The sequence below is a fragment of the Schistocerca serialis genome, chromosome 10 (assembly GCF_023864345.2).
Source record: "Schistocerca serialis cubense isolate TAMUIC-IGC-003099 chromosome 10, iqSchSeri2.2, whole genome shotgun sequence".
NCBI lineage: Eukaryota > Metazoa > Arthropoda > Insecta > Orthoptera > Acrididae > Schistocerca > Schistocerca serialis.
Genome location: NC_064647.1, coordinates 249,048,907 through 249,069,492, shown reverse-complemented (window position 1 = coordinate 249,069,492; position 20,586 = coordinate 249,048,907). Strand labels below are relative to the sequence as shown.

Below are 20,586 nucleotides of genomic sequence, written 5' to 3'. Positions count from 1 at the left end.
TCTGTCTAGAGGCCATGGGTAACACTTTCAGCTCACACTCAAGCAAAATAAACACTGCATCAAATCACACCTGCACAGAGGGCATAGGAATTGCAATGTGACACCGATCTCACTGATGCATCGATGCAGGGATGGGAGGGACTGGGATTGCCCTTTTTGTGTGCTCTTCAATATATGGAGGTACTGCATGAAAGACTTCAGTATATAAAGGTGACTTTGATATGAAGAATTTTTTTCCACTGAACTTCGATATATAGAGGTAAAAATCTGCCTTTCTCAAAACTTCCAAAAACTTCAATATAATGGTGTGTTTTCTTTAAAATATCAAGGTTTTGGGCTTCTGAGGGAAGGGAATGAAGAAATAATTTGATACAGATAGGCCTTCAATATATTGAGGTTCGATATATCTAGGTATGACTGGATCACTAATGCAAAACTAAATTTCTCTTTTCTCCCATAATATTCTGCAAACCATGGGGCTGCGACTATCTGCTGATGATGCTGCAGTGTACAGGGAAGTATTGTTGTTGAGTAATTATAAGGGGATATGGGTGACTTAGACATTTGTTGTGAAGTATGGTAGGTCAGTCTAAAGTGTAAGTTAATCTACATTAGTAGGAAAAAAGAATAATGTAATGTTTGAATATAAGATTAGAGGTGTGATGCCTGTCAGAGTGTTGTGTACATAGTTCTGTGTAGTCAGCGCATACACAACTTTCCCACTACAGCGCATCCCGCTAAGCGCAACAACGCAGGCGCAGCGCTCGTCCGTCTCCGCACTACGAGATGGCGCTGCCTTAGAGATGGACCTAATTCTGCTTCCGCCAATCCGTGTATTAATATGTAACGCAGCCAATGAGATTGCTGCTAACGTAGAACCTTTTCTCCTTGCGGATCACAATCGCGCAGTGATACCTGAACACTTGAGGTATTATAACGAGTGTACAGACCTCCGATTAGTCAGTCTGCATTTGTCTGCACCAGTCTGTACCAGTCTGCGTTTGTTTGCACCAGTCTGTACCAGTCTGCATTAGTCTGTACCAGTCTATAGTCAAGTTTCAGTCTCCACCTAATAAGATTATCATATTCCTGTACTTAGCCATGAAGATAAATGTATAGACACTTTTGTCAAGTATCAGAGATATGTGAGAATAAGATTAACGTACCAATACCAAGGGAACTTCAGATTGCCAATGTTGGTCACCGTCAATCTGGTACTCTAAGCATGCAAGTGGCATTTCTATCATCTGACCTAACAGCAGAAGATAAACACGCCACGATAAGACCATGAGACATATTGCTGACACTCGCCTACTTCGTTAAAGCAACAAGTCAAATAATCTGATGGTGTGTGCACCGAAGGTCTTACAGTACGCACACCACACAGAGTAACATCAATTGAATATCTAGGTGGAACGAAAAGTGGCATGAAATGGAACAAACATGTAAGACTGGTATTAGAGGAGGAAAATGGTTGACTTTGGGTTATTGCTAGAAGTTTAGGAAAGCAAAAATTGTCCAGAACAATAGTGCAATCCACAGGGCCAGTTTAAGGCACAAGTGATACAAGCTGCTGCTTGGGATGCCAAACTAAGAGGGACTGCAGGGGCTTCACAGCTGCAAGATTCCCACACAGAACGTATTGCAGTTAGTAGCAGCCAAGCTGGAGGGGCGCCAAGTGTGTGCATATCACAACTGGTAGTGAAAAATGATGTGGAAGAAACTGTATAAGGTGGAGAGCGAGGGGGTGGGGGGTACACCAAACAACTAGTTGCCTTTGTGCAAATATGTTCTCAAACCGGCTCTGGAAGTCCATTCTCGAGTACTGCTCAAGAGTTTGAAATTCCTGCCAACACAAGACATTGAAATACTTTAGACAGGTGCTGCTAGATATTCAGTCAACATGCAGGTGTTATGGGGAAGCATGTGAGCTCCAGTTGTTTCCTACATCACTTGTCATTTCCTACATAACTTTATTTTCCTGCAACAATTAACTTCTGTGCAATCTTTTGCAGATGACCATATTGCACTAGCAGAAGATGAAGATGATCAGAAATATATGATAATATGTGATAAGAAGGTTGAAAGAGGAATAGAATAAAGCTGCCCTCAAGATGCAGGTGAGCAAGAGTGAGTACTTGGCCATTGAAAGAGGAAAACTAAAGAATTTGGAAGTAGACAGTGAAGTAAATGGAGGCCTGTAAAAGGCAAAATATCTTACGATATTAGTTAATAAACAGGAGACAAGTAATGTTGAAACAAAGGACGAGCTGTTACAAATGCAATGAACACTGTTCTTTGGAAAAAGAAGATACAAACAATAAGAAAGAATGTATAAGACTACAATTCAGAGTGTTATTTTGGATAGAGAAGAAACCAAGGATGTTAGAGGGGGAGAAAGAAAAGCCACTGAGGTGGGTCAGTTGAGACAAAGCTCAAACCATTATATTGTCAAACCATACTAGGATCATCATCATCATCATCATCATCATCATCAACCAACTCAATCATTAGATGATGTGGCCCCTTCGAGTCGTGGATTCAGGTAGGCTTTCAGAAGTTTTCTCCAAGTGGGACGGTCTCGGGCAGTTCTCTGCCAGGTGTCACCAGCGATCTCCTCGATGTCTTTGTCCCATCTGTCTGGTGGTCTTCCTCTAGGCCTCCGGTGCTCTCTCGGACTCCACTCCAGCACTAGCTTCGTCCACCTGTTGTCTTTTCTTCTTGCGGCGTGGCCAGCCCACTGCCATTTTGAGGATCTACTCTCCCTAAGATGTCATTAACCTTCGTCACAGACCGGGTGTCATCTGCCCTTTTCCTGTCCTTTCTTGTATAGCCCAGCATTGATCTCTCCATAGCTCTCTGTGCTGTCCTAAGTTTCCCTTTTCTAAATGAGTTCAGTGTCCGTGTCTCGCTGCCGTACGTCATCACAGGAAGAATGCATTGATCGAATACTGCTTTCTTCAGATTTACTGGCATTTTTTATATGAATACTTTTGAGTTCTTCCCAAATGCTTGCCAGCCAAGCTCGATGCATCGATAGATTTCTGGCCTTATGTCTCCCTTCGTATTTATAATCTGGCCAAGGTAGACATATTCAATGACCTCTTCTAGTAGACTGTCCTTGACTTTCTAGGATAGATATGATAAAAAATTATATAATCTGCAAAGGATGAATATTGATTACAACTTCCAACAAAAACAGTTGATGTGATTTGGTCATGTGAGTAGGATGAATAAAGACAGGATAACCAATAAGATACTAACCATCACAGCAGAAAAAAACGGGTTGTCCTCAGCACAGCTGGCAAGATGATGTGAAGGAAGCAATGGAAGCAAGAAATATGAACACTGAGGAAGTTAAGAAGCAGAACATGGAAACTCAGAGCAGAGAAGTGGTGCCAGCCTTAGATACCCCAGAAGAAGAAGAACAAACAACTGTGGAACAACTTTACAGAAAGGGCCACGAGGGACAAACCATTTGGTATTCAAGTAAAACAGCAGAATTTGATGGCTGTGCGTGTGTCCCACTAGGGGACCTGATGGGCTGCTCAGCAACCCCCCCCCCCCCCCCCCCCTCATCAATTCTCTCCACACTTATAAGATTTTAAGGTCAGTGCCTGAATGTCAGTTTCTTAAATCAGTATGACAGTATGACACAGTTTTCAAAAATACTTCAAAAATTTGCCTTTCAATGTTAGAAGCTTTCTAACTGCTGTTAAATACTAAACATTTGTATCTTAGTAGGCAAATTGTAATGTATAAGGCTTCTCTGCCTGAGGTTCTTGTTTCAGTTACATACAGGAGCAAGTTCTTTTACTTTTACATATATTCTGTAACTTTTATATAAGGTCTATACATGTTATAAAATAGAGATGTTAATTAACCAATAGAAAAACATGTTTTTTAATAAAGGTAGCATACTGCAATTTTTAACTGCTAACCACATGAAAATAAATTAAAATTGGATATACACATGTAAATTATTTTTACTTCAAAAATTGACATATAGCAGTAACACAGTTCAACCTTCAGAAGTAAAATGGTATTTTATTTTCTATTTAATACAGTGGTAGTCAGCCTGGCCACTACAGCCCACTACTTGGCAGTCAACTTTCAGCAACGGTAGTTGGTGGTAGAGATTTAAAAAAAAAATTATTAGGTTTCATAAAACTTTGTAATAAAGAATTTGGTGAGTAACTGTTATTTTATGTTTTAACTTGATATAACTCTGCTTTATAAATTGTATTGAGTTACTTCTCTACATTGTAAATCACTATTATTGCAGAATTGGTGGGCAGTTAGGAAATCTTACTACCAACAGAAATATGAAAGTGTGTGTTTAATATGTGAAATTTTAGTACCAAACTTTAATTTATTCTAAATAGTTGCATTTGCCTGTGATTAGTAATTAAAAATAAGATATTTTATTTTTACTTAAAAAGTTGTAATTCAATATTTATTAATTTTATATTCATTTGATAATAAATACAGAAATTATAAATAATAAATATGTTACTAGTGAGAACATGACTGAGTGACTAATCCCCGGGGAATTCTTTGCAATTTGAATGTCTGTTTTTATATTTGTGCTTTATCATTATGTAATGTGTCTGAAAATTAGAGTGTTTGTATTAATAAAACTAACAAATGAAATCACTGTATGGCATTATTGGCTGGGAGACCGCATCTGGGGTTTTTTGGCTGGCTAGTGCAAGTCTTTCTATTTGATGCCACCTTTTTTTAATGAATATAAACTTTTTATTTACAAGTTTGAAAAATTACAGAATGTTAAAATGTAGAGCATTAATGAACATGAGATGAAATGATTGGGATGACAAAAATGCGCAGCCCCCAAGTGAAGAAAATCTCCAACCCTGCCACGAATGGAATCTGTGACCCCACAATCTAGAGGCACTGACGCTAACCACTCAGTGATGAACTGTGGATGAGAATACTAGTGAAAATGACTCACCACCTCATATGACATGAGCATCATGTTCAAGAACTTTAAGCAAAGATAAAATACTTGAGAATATACTTAATCTCTTGAATATTCCACATACAAGTAAAGAAGATAGACATATCAAATAGTAGGAGGAACTGTTTCTGTGTAGAAAGTAAAACAGTTGTTCTTAATATTAGGAAAAGCAAGAAAAGTAATGCTTAATATTACACCTATGTCATGATCATTAAAGACAGAGCACAAGCCAGATTTGGGGAGGTAAAATGAAAGTGTCATTCTTAAAGGAACAGTTCTGATTCTATTGTCAGTTGAGCACATTTCTTTCTTTTTAGGACTTCTGTGTGAACTAATAATGCCTCCCACTCCCCCCCTCTGCCCCCTCTCCCTGATTCTATAAGTAACTGAATCACCCAGTTTTTCTTTTTTTTTTTTTTTTAAGCTAGTTTTTAACTCATGTCAATGTTTATGACATCATCTCTCCCAAAATATGTGTCGTACAATGATATAATTTGGCAGGTGCATTCAGTGGCACATAGAGATGCTGTCCGCAATATATGTTGCAAATATAGTTAATAGTAAAGGACTAAGAGATTAAAACATCATACCTGATGCAGCAGTTTTAGTGCATGGACAGTGAAAATGTAGTAAGTGATAATCTTTCTTTGTTTCATAATTTTGTGTGGAATGTGGGAGAAAATGTTTTCTGTAAAGGTTTGAAATTATGTGCAAAGTTTGTTGTGAGTAAGTACACTCATTCTGAAATACTGGATGAATACAGTCTGGGTAATATGCATCCTGTGAGTTACACTGTTTCTTACTTTCACGCTTGATTTATTGTGTTAAACTTTTAATGTGAGATTGTAACTCTTAATGAGTAGATTACGACAGTATTTTAAAGTTGTACATTCACTCAATAATGATACTGAATATCAACCTCTTGTTGCCCCTGACAACCTGCAACTGTGACCATTTTATCTAATTAGTAGTATAGACTATGCTCGCTAGTTTTTCACATGGGCACATCTACCACTGTTAGGTAAGAGACTATGACTGTTACTTAAGTAGCGGAGTTGTGATAAGTTATCAACCTATAGTACCATTCTGTGAAGATATGGGTGAATGGCCACTTCATTTTAATAGCAGATGCTCTCTGATAGCAGTTATCTCACTGTTTATGTAGTGTCATAAAGAACGAGCAACAGATAAGGTAATTATACAGATAACTGCTGTAAGTACTGAAGGACTGAGTCCCACAGCACAGTCTGCAGACAGTACACAAGTATTACTCACTACTTGTTAAACCTGGAACAGCAAGATGACTGGCAAGATGGAATACTTAACTTTCTTCAATGGACACAAAATGCCCATTCTAGGGCTTGGAACAGCACAGGTATGTCAGATTTTGTTACATGTCTGCAGCAGTATCCCCATATTCTCACATTCTCTTCATATCCTCTTCATTATTTACTGAAAAGTCAGAAATCTCTCAATCTGTGATTTGTGGGAATGCAGACAAGATTTGTATTCATTTATTCACCAGTCATATGGTGTATTACAATAGAGGTATATTGTATAACTGACAACTTATTGCTGATTTCATAATGCCTTGTTGTTATGATTGTACAGATCCATTTACTGTTATCTGTTTCCAGTACTGTCTGGCATAACTCTCCTTTACTTTTTTCTTTTTTTTCCTAAAACTGAATAATACTTTCCAAACAACAGAAAATTCGGCTTGGAATAACAACAATATGAAAATAATAGACTGCTACCCACCACATAAATGAGATGTTGAGTGGTGGATAGGCACATTTAAAAAGACTGGTAAATATCATTAGCCTGTCTCTGATGAAATATTTAGTCTGATAGCAGTCCAGCATTTTTTTTTTCAGTGTGTCTGTCTGCCTCTCAGCATCTCCTCTATATGGTGTGTTGCAGTCTATCCTTTTCATATTCAGAAATCCTTTTCCTAGTTTGATGATTTGAATTTTGGTCTGCAACTTGTTCAGTGTTTCTCACTAACTATTGTACAGTTACCACTTTTCTACATAATCAGTATTTTCTTCTTCATATTTACTGAACTTCCTTATAGTTCTGTTTTGAACCACATCCTGGAGAGGAAATGTGCAGGGTAAAATGTTTTGAGGTGTGCCCTCTCTGTGTTAATGTATCATCTGCATGGAGAATGGAAAATTTTATGTACCCAACTTGCTCATGTTTGTTGTTGTTGTTAACGTTTACTGTTTACTTCTGTTGTTCTTTAAGTTCATGAGTATACACTTTTTGGTTAGTATTACTATAAAAAAATATCTATATTAAGCAATATTATTTCAGATGCTAGAACAACTTCTTCCAGACTTGGGTTGGGTTGTTTTGGGGGAGGAGACCAGACAGCGAGGTCATCGGTCTCATCGGATTAGGGAAGGATGGAGAAGGAAGTCAGCCATGCCCTTTCAAAGGAACCATCACTGCATTTTCCTGGAGCCATTTAGGGAAATCACAGAAAACCTAAATCAAGATGGCCGGACGTGGGATTGAACTGTTGTCCTCCTGAATGCGAGTCCAGTGTGCTAATCACTGCGCCACCTCGCTCGGTTTCCAGACTTGTTTCTTTAATTAAAATATTGGTGCCATCAACAAATAGGATGGCTTTCTTCTGGATGTTATTAGGAAGGTAGACTGAGTAAAACAATGTTCCTAGCACACTTTCCTGTGGCATGCTATGTATGATCTTCCCCATGGACATTTGTTGCTACTCTCATCTAGCATTTCTACTTTCTGATGCCTGTCTCTTTCATCTCTTTGTAAGTTTAGTAAAAAGAAGGGGACAATGCTGCATAGTATCAGCCTTGCATATTATATGGACCATTTTATTTTTAAAATGTTACTGATATGAGAGGAATGTCCCCATCAACTACATTTCTCAATTTTCACAGAGGTTAGAGCTTTTTGCAAACTCGGGTAATATGTTCTTCCCAGCTGATCTTGGCACCAATGTATGTTCCTAAAAGTTTTACACATTTATTTATTGTATTCTATTGTGTGTGTGTGTGTGCATAACAAGTTCAGCAGATTACAGATTGTGATACACAATAGGGCAGTTCATTGATAGCCATCATAAAAAACAGGGACCAAGGACAGAGCACTTTGGAACACCAATTTTTACTAAAAAATGTTTATTTCTGAGACAGAATGTTTTCCATTGTTGAAGTAATAAGAAATTACTGCTAATGTCAATTTGTGTACACCATAATACTCCAGTTTTAGTAATACGATAAATGGAATGCAGTGAAATGGTTTTACTTAGATCACATAATGCAAGTGACATGATTATCTTATTTTTGAAAGCTGTTTATATCTGATGAAGAATTTCCAAAACAGCAGCAGTGATATGTTTACCTGGCTGAAATCCATATTGACTGTTGTGAAAGAGGTCATGCTTTTTTCAGAATAGTTAATAATGTTTTGGAGAGTATTGGCACAGCAGAGACTGTTTGGCAGCCCTGAAGGAATTATCATCCTTTTGGAATATGGGAACAAATTTTCAGAGCACAGGTAGTCCCAGTCTTTAAGAAGGGTCGTCGAGTAGATGCGCAAAACTATAGATCTATATCTCTGACGTCGATCTGTTGTAGAATTTTAGAACATGTTTTTTGCTCGAGTATCATGTCATTTTTGGAAACCCAGAATCTACTATGTAGGAATCAACATGGATTCCGGAAACAGTGATCGTGTGAGACCCAACTCGCTTTATTTGTTCATGAGACCCAGAAAATATTAGATACAGGCTCCCAGGTAGATGCTATTTTTCTTGACTTCCGGAAGGCGTTCGATACAGTTCCGCACTGTCGCCTGATAAACAAAGTAAGAGCCTATGGAATATCAGACCAGCTGTGTGGCTGGTTGAAGAGTTTTTAGCAAACAGAACACAGCATATTGTTATCAATGGAGAGACGTCTACAGACGTTAAAGTAACCTCTGGTGTGCCACAGGGGAGTGTTATGGGACCATTGCTTTTCACAATATATATAAATGACCTAGTAGATAGTGTTGGAAGTTCCATGCAGCTTTTCGCGGATGATGCTGTAGTATACAGAGAAGTTGCAGCATTAGAAAATTGTAGCGAAATTCAGGAAGATCTGCAGTGGATAGGCACTTGGTGCAGGGAGTGGCAACTGACCCTTAACATAGACAAATGTAATGTATTGCTAATACATAGAAAGAAGGATCCTTTATTGTATGATTATATGATAGCGGAACAAACACTGGTAGCAGTTACTTCTGTAAAATATCTGGGAGTATGCCTGCGGAACGATTTGAAGTGGAATTATCATATAAAATTAATTGTTGGTAAGGCGGGTACCAGGTTGAGATTCATTGGGAGAGCCCTTAGAAAATGTAGTCCATCAACAAAGGAGGTGGCTTACAAAACACTCGTTCGACCTATACTTGAGTATTGCTCATCAGTGTGGGATCCGTACCAGATCGGGTTGACGGAGGAGATGGAGAAGATCCAAAGAAGAGCGGCACGTTTCGTCACAGGGTTATTTGGTAACCGTGATAGCGTTACGGAGATGTTTTACAAACTCAAGTGGCAGACTCTGCAAGAGAGGTGCTCTGCATCGCGGTGTAGCTTGCTGTCCAGGTTTCGAGAGGGTGCGATTCTGGATGAGGTATCGAATATATTGCTTCCCCCTACTTATACCTCCCGAGAAGATCACGAATGTAAAATTAGAGAGATTAGAGCACGCACGGAGGCTTTCAGACAGTCGTTCTTCCCGCGAACCATACGCGACTGGAACAGGAAAGGGAGGTAATGACAATGGCACGTAAAGTGCCCTCCGCCACACACCGTTGGGTGGCTTGTGGAGTATAAATGTAGATGTAGATGCAGATGTAGAGATTTTCAGTGAATCTGGGTAAACTCTATACTCTCAACATTTATTAAAAATAAAACTGAGTGGCCTACTAATGAAGTGAACAATCATTTTAATAATATAATTAGACTACCAGTGGCAGTCCATAGATGTGGAAGTGGAAAATTTGGAAACTATTTTGCAATCCTCATTGGGCATGATCATCACCCAATGAAAGATAGTCCTTCAGACAGCTGGAGATTAAGCACATTCCTTGCACATGTGTCTGTAGCCTTCATTCTGTCTGCAAGTTCTCTGACTGGTGTGACAAAACAGTAGTTCAATTCTCCTGGATTAAGCAGATTTGTCCTATCTTATTGATCCTGCATAATAATATCCTGCGCTGCCAAACACTTATTTGGATCTCCTTCTATCTACCTTTTCACATAGTGCTCATAAAAGCTGTATGATCTTAGCCTCATAACAATTTTTACTTCTTATCATCACGTTTATACATTCGGTACAGTATGAGTTTATCTAATGTGTGCCACTTTTTTTCTACACCAGTTAAGTTTTTTGTGTTTACCTCAGGAGTTAACATTTATTAATGGGGAAGAACAAAGGCATAAATTTGTGTCGGAGTATTAGAATTGGGGGCTGTCCACAAGATGGTCATTTATCAGCCACAACTCGTGTTCTGTGACATACTGGACTGAGACGTAGAGACTCCGGGGTCTGATAATTCAGCAGAACAGTTGAGGGAGACGAAGAGCTTGTGTCATTTTTATTAATAACTGTAGAGTTATTGTAAATACACCTCAAATTTTATAGATGTGAAGAAAATTTGTGTCGTTTTGGATACAGAAATGAAAGAGTGGTGCTCCCTTTTGAAGGGCCCAAGGCTAGTGATATTTATTCATCTATAGAGGAAATGCTAAAGAAAGAAACGTGAGAAACAACTCTCTCCGACACTTCCCCTTCCATCTCTGTTTTTAGAGGGAAAGGTAAAGAAGGAAATGTGAGATATGGACTCTCCCTGACGCCTCCCAATCCATCTTTGACCGCCCCTGCCCTCAGTACAGGTAGCTCCTTCTCATCCTGGGGCGTGGCTGTCCTTCCTGTTTAACGTTCCCCAACCAGTCTCTCTTTCCTCCCTTCTGAAGGTATTATTAATTCTGAAAGCTGGGTAATGTCTTACTTTTAGTTTTGTGTGAGTCTATTGCAGGGTGGCCACCAAACCTTGAAAATCGGGGAAAAGCCTTGAATTTCCGCGAGGAGCCTGGATTTTGTAATAATATTCGTCACTTCATTTTTGTATACAGAAATATTTTTAAAATCAATTTATGGTCGTTTTAAGAAGCATACGTATTTCGATATCATGTGAGTAGTTCCGTGTTTACCTCAATGTCTTGCAGTGTGCTGACCACCTTCTCCTCCATACCCGCACCCACTGACGATGACACGGCGGCCGTCGCCACAGTTGGGCCTCCATGGTTTGTTCAAGGGGAATTTAGTTTAGTTTTTTCTTTATCTCAGTGTCTTCATGCATACGACTCGACGTAATTTCTTTCCCGGCGTGGACCTCTGTTCAAGAGACACGATGTTATCGGAGCGTCCGATTGTGCGAAGTCGCAACTTGAATGAAAGGCTTTATTTGTCCCTGTGGCGGGCGCGTGGCGGCATACAGTGCCGCCAATTTTGTTTTCGTTCAGTCATTATACCCACCATAACAGCTGTGACTCACCTGTGAAGTGGATGACTGCACCGAGACGGCACTGCGTACCGCACGCGCCCGGTAATGTAAGTACATGTAGCCGTACCACTGTCGAATGTTTTGATGATTAGAAGCTTTGTTTTACAACTCTGTGGATGAATCATGATTTAGTTAAAACATTGCTTTGGTATTTGAATTATTTTATTGTCTCCCGGGTCCGCACAAAGGAAAGGACTAACACCAAAAGAAATTGAGCGTCTTCTTCTGCAATCATCTGACGAAGAAGATTACGCAGATATCTCTGGCAGCGATGAGGAAGCAGAAATAATTGAAACTGCAGATCATTCCAGCGAATCTGAGCAGTCTTGATGGGAATGAAGTGAAAGGAATGCCACATGATGACTGCCATTTTTATTTTGGTAAGGACCAAGAAACTTTGTGGATAAATAATCCGTTAGCACTACCAGGGAAACCAAAACGTAAGTCCTAACTGGCCTGAAATGCAATGGTAGAGAAGCTAAAACTGAAATTGAAAGTTTTCTCAAATTGTTTTACCCTGAGACAATTGATTATGTCGTTGCAAACACAAACAACTACATAAATAACAAGAGATCATCTGTGAATTAGTCAAGGGCTAGAGATTGCAAAACTGCTTCTGATTCTGAAATAACGGCTCTTTTAGAAGCCTGTTTCTCATTGCTGTACAAAACTAAGGACGCACAAATGTATTAGAACTGTGGGCATCAAATGGAACAGGAATGATTATTCTAAGGGCAGCATTTAGCTACAAGCGCTTTCTGTTCTTGCTTTGGTCACTCAGGTTTGACGATACTTCTACAAGAAAAAAACGACTAGCAACTGATAAACTTGCTACCATCCGCAATCCCCACTCAGCATTTCTGAACAAGTGCAGAAATAACTACAGGCAGGGGAGCTTACAACCATAGACGAAATGCTTGTCCCATTACGTGGACGTTGTGGTTTTGTTCAGTACATGCCCAATAAGCCCGCTAAGTATGGATTTAAGTTGTATGCGTTGTGCGATTGCAAGATTTTTGTACTTTTAATTTTGAAGTATACTGCGGCAGACAGAATCCTGGACCATATGTTGCATCTAACCAGCCAATGGATATTGTGAAGAGATTGGTTGAGCCAATCAAGGGAACTCACAGGAATGTAACTACGAAGAACTACTACAGTGGTTACCCCGTATCCCAGCATCTTTTAGAAAATGTTCATTGGAACATTGAAAAAGAACAAGAAGGAAATTCCTCCGGAATTTTTGCCCATTAGATAGCGAGAAATTGGAAATTGTCTTTTCAGATTTCAAGATGACTTCTGTCTTGTTTTGTGCCAAACAAAAAGGAAGAAGGCTGTGCTTTCCCTGTCGTCAATGCATGAAACTGCTGAAATCGACACCACTACAGGCAAGTCTGTTGTAAATTTGGACTACAATGCAACGAAAGGTGGAGTCGATATTGTGGATGATATGTGTACATCCTACTCTACACAAAAGACCACAAGAACATGGCCCTTAGCATTGTTTTGTCGTTATCTGGATATTGCTGGGATAAATTCCCAGGTCTTGTTTTTTGCAAACAAACCAGAGAAAAGATTCAGAAGAAGAACCTACCTAACAACCCTGGCCTTGGCTCTGATGGACTGCCATTTGAAAGAAAGGCCTCAGCTCTCTACTCTACCACGAGATATTCGAGGATTTCTGTCGCCTCATCAATCAATTCCCTCCAATCACGATGAGACTGTAAGAAGGTGTGGGAGGTGCCAGATTTGTAGTGGTAAAAAAAAAAAATTACTGTCACTTGCAATAGCTGCAAAAGATTCGTTTGCAAGCACATTGCCACAATGTTGTCACATGTAATGATTGTAGAGCTTCTCTGGAGGAAGAAAGTGTGTGATTCTTGATATGTATTTACTGACTGCCTTATTCTTTATTATTACTACAAAGTTTGTATACATATTACACGTTTTTGTATAACTTGCTTTAACAATGGTAAACAATCGGATCATATCTGTGGTTATAATTTATTCAGAATTTGTTATTAAAGTAGCGCTTAGGAAAAACCCTTGAAACGTATATCAGATATTCTGCAACAATTTTAATTTTCCCATGCACCTTGGATATATGTATACAGATCATATTAAAAGTTGGTTAAGAGTGATGTTATAAACAATAAATAATTAAGTCCACCTTTGTACTGATTATTTACTGACACACTCTGTACCCTTGTCAGTTTATCACAGTTGGATCAATGGAGTAAGAAATAAATAAATTAAAACTACCCAGAAAAATTTTTCTTGCGCTACCAGATTCGCGCAGGCGCTTAGCTACGTGAGTTAGAGTGGAGTAGCACTTCACGTTACTCGTGCTTTGTTTGTGGTGCGTTTTTCAATCGTTTCGAAGCTATCACAGTTCCCACATTCGGCTATTTCATGTTTACACGTCTTTTTTAATAATAAGGTAAGCATATCAGATGTGTATCCACCACTATGTGCGGGAACCTAACCAGAAATTGGACGGGAGACGTTCAAGCAGAGCAAAGCCAAAACACGGATTTCTGCATCATCGTAGTTGCGCATGCTCTCTAACGCCGGTTTTTTTTTTTTTTTCTGCTTGAAAGTAGCTGTTTGGCAGCTACTTAAACGAACCGAATGTTACAACTCGACCGTGCCCAGTGTCATTTACATGGTTCTGACATGCAAGGACACAACGGAAACCGTCAATATCGGAGACATATTGTGTGAATCGCCCGCGCAATTGAACAAGTTTATAACATTTTCAGCGTGCAGTGTTTTTTAGTCATGCCTAAACAGAGTATAACTTGATACGAGAGTACATACCAGTCAGTTTATCCATAGGTTATGCGTGAAACCAAATTACTAACGAATACATTATGCTCTTGCTGCAACGCAACGATAAATATTTCAACAATGGGGAAAAGTGCTTTGGACATTCACGCAAATAACCAAAAACATAAACTTTCTGCAAATAAATGGGAGTATTTACCGTTGAATGTATTTATGCAACACCAAGAACCTGACGCAGTGACAGTTCAATCCCAAGTCAATGAACAAGGTCAGATTATTTTTTGTAAGACATGGACGTTGCCACGATGTCATTGTCTTAGATATACTATGGAAATGTAGGTGACTTTGTTTAACTGCTTTCCTTGAGACTCTGGGTCAATGTGGGGGAGGAAGACGTTGATTACAATTACCTTAATTATCTTTGCGTTAAAAAAGGTACACTCTGACTTTTATGCCCGAGTGCGTCAACCTCCTTAAATATCAGCCGTTACGAAACACTAAATGTTCCTTAAGAGTGCAGTGATCTATTTCGATCGTCACTTTTTGCAGCCATGCAAATTGTATCTGGAGTCCTCTTTTTTCAATTAAATGAATCCGTTCTTTGTTTTTATCTGTGAATTATTTGTGTTGATTTTGGAAATCATTGCGTTCAGTCCACCATGACAATTTATGTTGTATTTTACAGTTTTACAGAATGTAATTGGCAGGAATGTATATCAGATAGCCTCGGCATATGACATTATGATGGGCAGTTAAGATTTTTGGAATAACATATTTAATGGAAGAATTCTTAGCCGGCTGCTGTGACCGAGCGGTCCTACGCGCTTCAGTCCGGAACCGTGCGACTGCTAAGGTCACAGGTTCGAATCCTGCCTCGGGCATGGATGTGTGTGATGTCCTTACCTTAGTTGGGTTTAAGTAGTTCTAAGTTCTGGGGGACTGATGACTTCAGATGTTAAGTCCCATACTGCTCAGAGCCATTTGAACCATTTTGAAGAATTGTTTTCGAGATTTTTCCTCCCTATATCGACTCACAGCGATCCAAAGAACATAAGTTAACAAAGAATTAAGCATTAGATTATTACCAGACGAGGATGTTGTGACAACAATCCAGGAGTTTCATAATAATTGGCAAAAAATCTAATTGTAATTGTACATTCTTGCATGTATTTGGTCTTATGGAACAGTATAATTTAAACACTACATAAAGTTTATGGGAATTTCAGTGTCTAACAAGGCAACCGGTAGGTACTATAGAGGCAGATGTGACACCTTCAACTTCAAAAAAACTGTCCATCTATGGAGACTTCAGTGCAGAAAGTGGCACAAAATCTGAAAGCTTCTGGTGCTGACGCACAATTTATAATCATTTGCCAAGCTGGAATTCTACTGATCGCATATAATCATTACCGGAAATGTTACCAGATAGTCAAATTGCAGCAAAAATGCAATTGCAAAGAACAAAAATTGCATACAGTATTGGTTATGGTATTGCTATGTACGTTCATGGCAAATTTATTGGCATGTTTAAAAAATGTGACAATGTTGTTCTTGGATTTGACGATAGTTTAAACACTGTTTCTCGAAAAGCACAAAGGACATTGAAGTTATATCTGTAAAGCAGTCTCAGTCGGTTGCCATCCTACCACATTGCTGATACCTAGGTGTTTCTCCTCCATACACTACAGAGCCGCAACACGATCTTCTTGACATGTTTAAAAAATGTGACAATGCTGTTCTTGGATTTGACGATATTTTAAACACTGTTTCTCGAAAAACACAAAAAACATTGAAGTTAGATTTTGGGATGGAAATAAGTCCCAGGTTTGAACCTGATATTTACTCTGTATGCTTTGAAAGGATCTTTTGGTTTACAGGGTCTTCCAAAAATTTTGCGCTTGTCTATGGCTGGACCAAAAGTGAATTTTAAAGTTTGGAAGGCCTTGAATAATGAGGTAAAAGAATTTTCTGAAAACACGGAACTCTTACAGTTAGGTAGTTGCAGCCTGCATGTAGTTCATGGAGCTTTCAAAACTGGCATGTCGCAAACAAATTGAGAAATTGCACAATTTTAAGAGCCTTATATTATTTGTTTCATTATTCACCTGCACAAAGAAGTCAATATACAGAATATACAGCCTCCTCAGATTTTCCTTTGCATTTCTGTGGCACAAGCTGGATCGAAAACGTGAATGTGGCAGAAGGTCAAAATAAAACTCTCTCTAACTCAGCGAGTTTAAAAACCTTATCAAAAGACAAATTCTTACATCCAGAATTTGCGTTTCTTTGCTGCGACTGCACGTGCATTTGAAGGTTTTTTACATTATTTCCAAAATGATGTACCTATTGGACCTTTTTGTAGGAAGGAAATACACGGGGCTTCACAGCAGTTATATCTGTAAAGCAGTCTCAGAAGGTCGCCATCCTGCCACACTGCTGATAGGTGTTTCTCCTCCATACACTACAAAGCCACAACACGATCTTCTCACTTATGACCTAAATTCAAGTGCAGTGTTTGAATGGGAAGCATGTTGTGTGACCTCACCCTATACAGGGTGTTACAAAAAGGTACGGCCAAAGTTTCAGGAAACATTCCTCATGCACAAATAAAGAAAAGATGTTATGTGGACATGTGCCGGGAAGCGCTTAATTTTCATGTTAGAGCTCATTTTAGTTTCGTCAGTATGTACTGTACTTCCTCGATTCACCGCCAGTTGGCCCAATTGAAGGAAGGTAATGTTGACTTCGGTGCTTGTGTTGACATGCGACTCATTGCTCTACAGTACTAGCATCAAGCACATCAGTACATAGCATCAACAGGTTAGTGTTCATCACGAACGTGGTTTTGCAGTCAGTGCAATGTTTACAAATGCGGAGTTGGCAGATGCCCATTTGATGTATGGATTAGCACGGGGGAATAGCCGTGGCGGGGTACGTTTGTATCGAGACAGATTTCCAGAACGAAGGTGTCCCGACAGGAAGACGTTCGAAGCAATTGATCGGCGTCTTAGGGAGCACGGAACATTCCAGCCTATGACTCATGACTGGGGAAGACCTATAACGACGAGGACACCTGCAATGGACGAGGCAATTCTTCGTGCAGTTGACGATAACCCTAATGTCAGCATCAGAGAAGTTGCTGCTGTACAAGGTAACGTTGACCACGTCACTGTATGGAGAGTGCTACGGGAGAACCAGTTGTTTCCGTACCATGTACAGCGTGTGCAGGCACTATCAGCAGCTGATTGGCCTCCACGGGTACACTTCTGCGAATGGTTCATCCGACAATGTGTCAATCCTCATTTCAGTGCAAATGTTATCTTTACAGATGAGGCTTCATTCCAACGTGATCAAATTGTAAATTTTCACAATCAACATGTGTGGGCTGACGAGAATCCGCACGCAATTGTGCAATCACATCATCAACACAGATTTTCTGTGAACGTTTGGGCAAGCATTGTTGGTGATGTCTTGATTGGGCCCCATGTTCTTCCACCTACGCTCGATGGAGCACGTTATCATGATTTCATACGGGGTACTCTCCCTGTGCTGCTAGAACATGTGCCTTTACAAGTACAACACAACATGTGGTTCATGCACAATGGAGCTCCTGCACATTTCAGTCGAAGTGTTCGTACCCTTCTCAACAACAGATTCGGTGACCGATGGTTGGTAGAGGCGGACCAATTCCATGGTCTCCACGCCCTCCTGACCCCAACCCTCTTGACTTTCATTTATGCATAAATGAAAGTCAAGAAGGGCATTTGAAAGCTATTGTATCATGGCTGTGATACAATACGCCATTCTCCAGGGCTGCATCAGCGCATCAGGGATTCCATGTGATGGAGGGTGGATGCATGTATCCTCGCTAACGGAGGACATTTTGAACATTTCCTGTAACAAAGTGTTTGAAGTCGTGCTGGTACATTCTGTTGCTGTGTGTTTCCATTCCATGATTAATGTGATTTGAAGAGAAGTAATAAAAGGACCTCTAACATGGAAAGTAAGCGTTTCCGAAAATGTGTCCACATAACATATTTTCTTTCTTTGTGTGTGAGGAATGTTTCCTGAAAGTTTGGCCGTACCTTTTTGTAACACCCTGTATACAGAATGCAGATGATGTTGATCCTGCCTACTTCATCCAGTTGTCATTAAATGCTAAAAGTCTGCATATCCATTTGACTTGTGTGGCATGCTGTTTTGTTTGGTACTGAAATTTTAATGCCCAGAAATGTTGACAGGTCTTTACTTCTTCAGACAGTGTGTAGGCAGCTGATATTGGTATTCATCTACATATTTGTCAGTACATCTTTCCCAGTGTCTCAGTTATTAGGACTTCTTACCATTCCATCCACAAATGGAACGTGCAAAGGATCATTGCTTAGACCTCTCTGCATGCACTGTGAGTGATCTAATCTTGTCTATGCTGTTGCTATAGAGGGGTTGTAAAATAGTCCTAGATTCACCACTTAAATTTTGTTCTTAAAACTTCAGAAGAATTCCACACAATATTTTGCATCCACCTTTGGGCGCATGTCAGTTCAGTTTTTGCGGCATATGATATTATTTAACTTTTAACAATGTAGGAAAAGATAGATTGCTACATACTGTAAAGATGACACGTCGAGTTGCAGACAGGCACAATTAAAAGACACTTACACACAAGCTTTTGGCCATGGCCTTTGTCAGAGAAAGAAAGGGAAACACATAGCATTCATTCACACAAGCAAACACTCCTCACGCACACATGACTCGAGTTGGTGGTTGGGTGTGTGAGGTGTGCTTGCTTATGTGAATGAATGGTAGGCCTATGTAGATCTCTTCCTTTTTCTTATGAAGGCTGTGGCTGGAAGCTTATGTTTAAATGTATTGCAATTGTGCCTGTCTGCAAATTATGGTAAGAAGCTACCTGTCTTTTCCTACATTGTAGATGTTCCAACCTGAACTTTCAATAGTTTGATTATTTTACCTTTGTTAGACGTATTTAATTTTTTTTTATAAGAACATATACTGAGCAAGAAAAAATTTCATCCTCCCTTATTTTTTATTGTAGAGCTAGTTTCATAACTGCTTTGGCTTCCACAGCCAGAGTCAGCTGACATGAAAGTTTTCTGAGTATTGTACCATGTCATAACATTAAAAGATTTACTGGAAAAAACAATGTTTTGGTGACAGAGTGGCCTTTTTTGGGTGGACTGATGTGCTTTACCTTTGAGGAGTCACTTATATTTTGTCATTGCCACTCACTGAGCTTGACATTACATCATTATTTGGGAAGGTCCTAGTTGTGATTGGTCACTTGATGCAGAAGGAGTGGAAACTTTATTGTGATAGGTTGCTATGGTGGACAGGGTGGGGATGTGCTGTTGTCTATTGGTCAGTGACAATTTTCACATAAGGTAAGCACACTGCTGGCAGCAGTTTGTTGATTTCTTGCCTATCTCAATTCCTTTTGTTTGTTGCCGTGGCTGATTGGATTGATTTATGGCTTTAACCATTGGCCATGAATATTGTATGCAGTATTTTTGGAGCATGTGTTAGGTTTTGAGCACCACTATGTGCTGTACATAGGTGGTCAAAGAACAGACAACTGAGTTCTTCTCCACAGCAGGGGGGGGGGGGGGGGGGGGGGGGGGGGAGGTTGGTGGATTTGGCATGCAAATAGTTGTGCATATGTGTAGGCTTCTGGTATAGTCTCTGCGGTAGTGTGCCATCCATTGTCCTGCATACTTCCACACCCAGGAGTGGAAGTGCTCCACTCTTCTCTACCTCGAGCATGAACTGTATCTTCCTCTGCATTTTATTAAAAAATTCACAAAACCTGTGTAGATCCATTTCAGCAAGAGACCATGTAGTGAACTTATCATCCACATATCTTAACCAGCATTGTGGGTGTAAGGCAGCTGAGCAAAGTGATGTCACTTTGAAGGCCTCCGGGAATACATCTGCTGCTAACGGGGATCAGGAAAAACCCGTTGCTAAGCCACCTGTTTGCTTGTAGTATTTTCCTTGCCATTTTAAGTATGTTGAAGACAAATGTAGCTCATCGAGGTCACATATATATATGGTGGTACATGCTCTTGTAGGATCAGACTGTTTCATCTACTGGCAAGTTTGTGAATAATGACTTTATGTTCATGCTGACCGTGATGTCTGTAGGTAAAATTATTTATCTCTTTACACATTCTATGAAGTGCATCAGGTTCTTCACACGAGAGTCTGTTTTG

General features: G+C 39.6%; 1 protein-coding gene across 1 annotated transcript in view; it reads left to right on the top strand.

The window, feature by feature from the left end:
* The first annotated feature begins 6,247 nt into the window (after positions 1 to 6,247).
* The window catches only part of LOC126425157 (1,5-anhydro-D-fructose reductase-like), an 82,283-nt gene continuing 67,944 nt past the window's right edge, over positions 6,248 to 20,586 (top strand). The window contains exon 1 of the mRNA XM_050088107.1: positions 6,248 to 6,353. Coding sequence (XP_049944064.1) covers positions 6,279 to 6,353 — 75 coding nt within the window. The 5' untranslated portion in view covers positions 6,248 to 6,278. The remainder of the gene's footprint in view (positions 6,354 to 20,586) is intronic.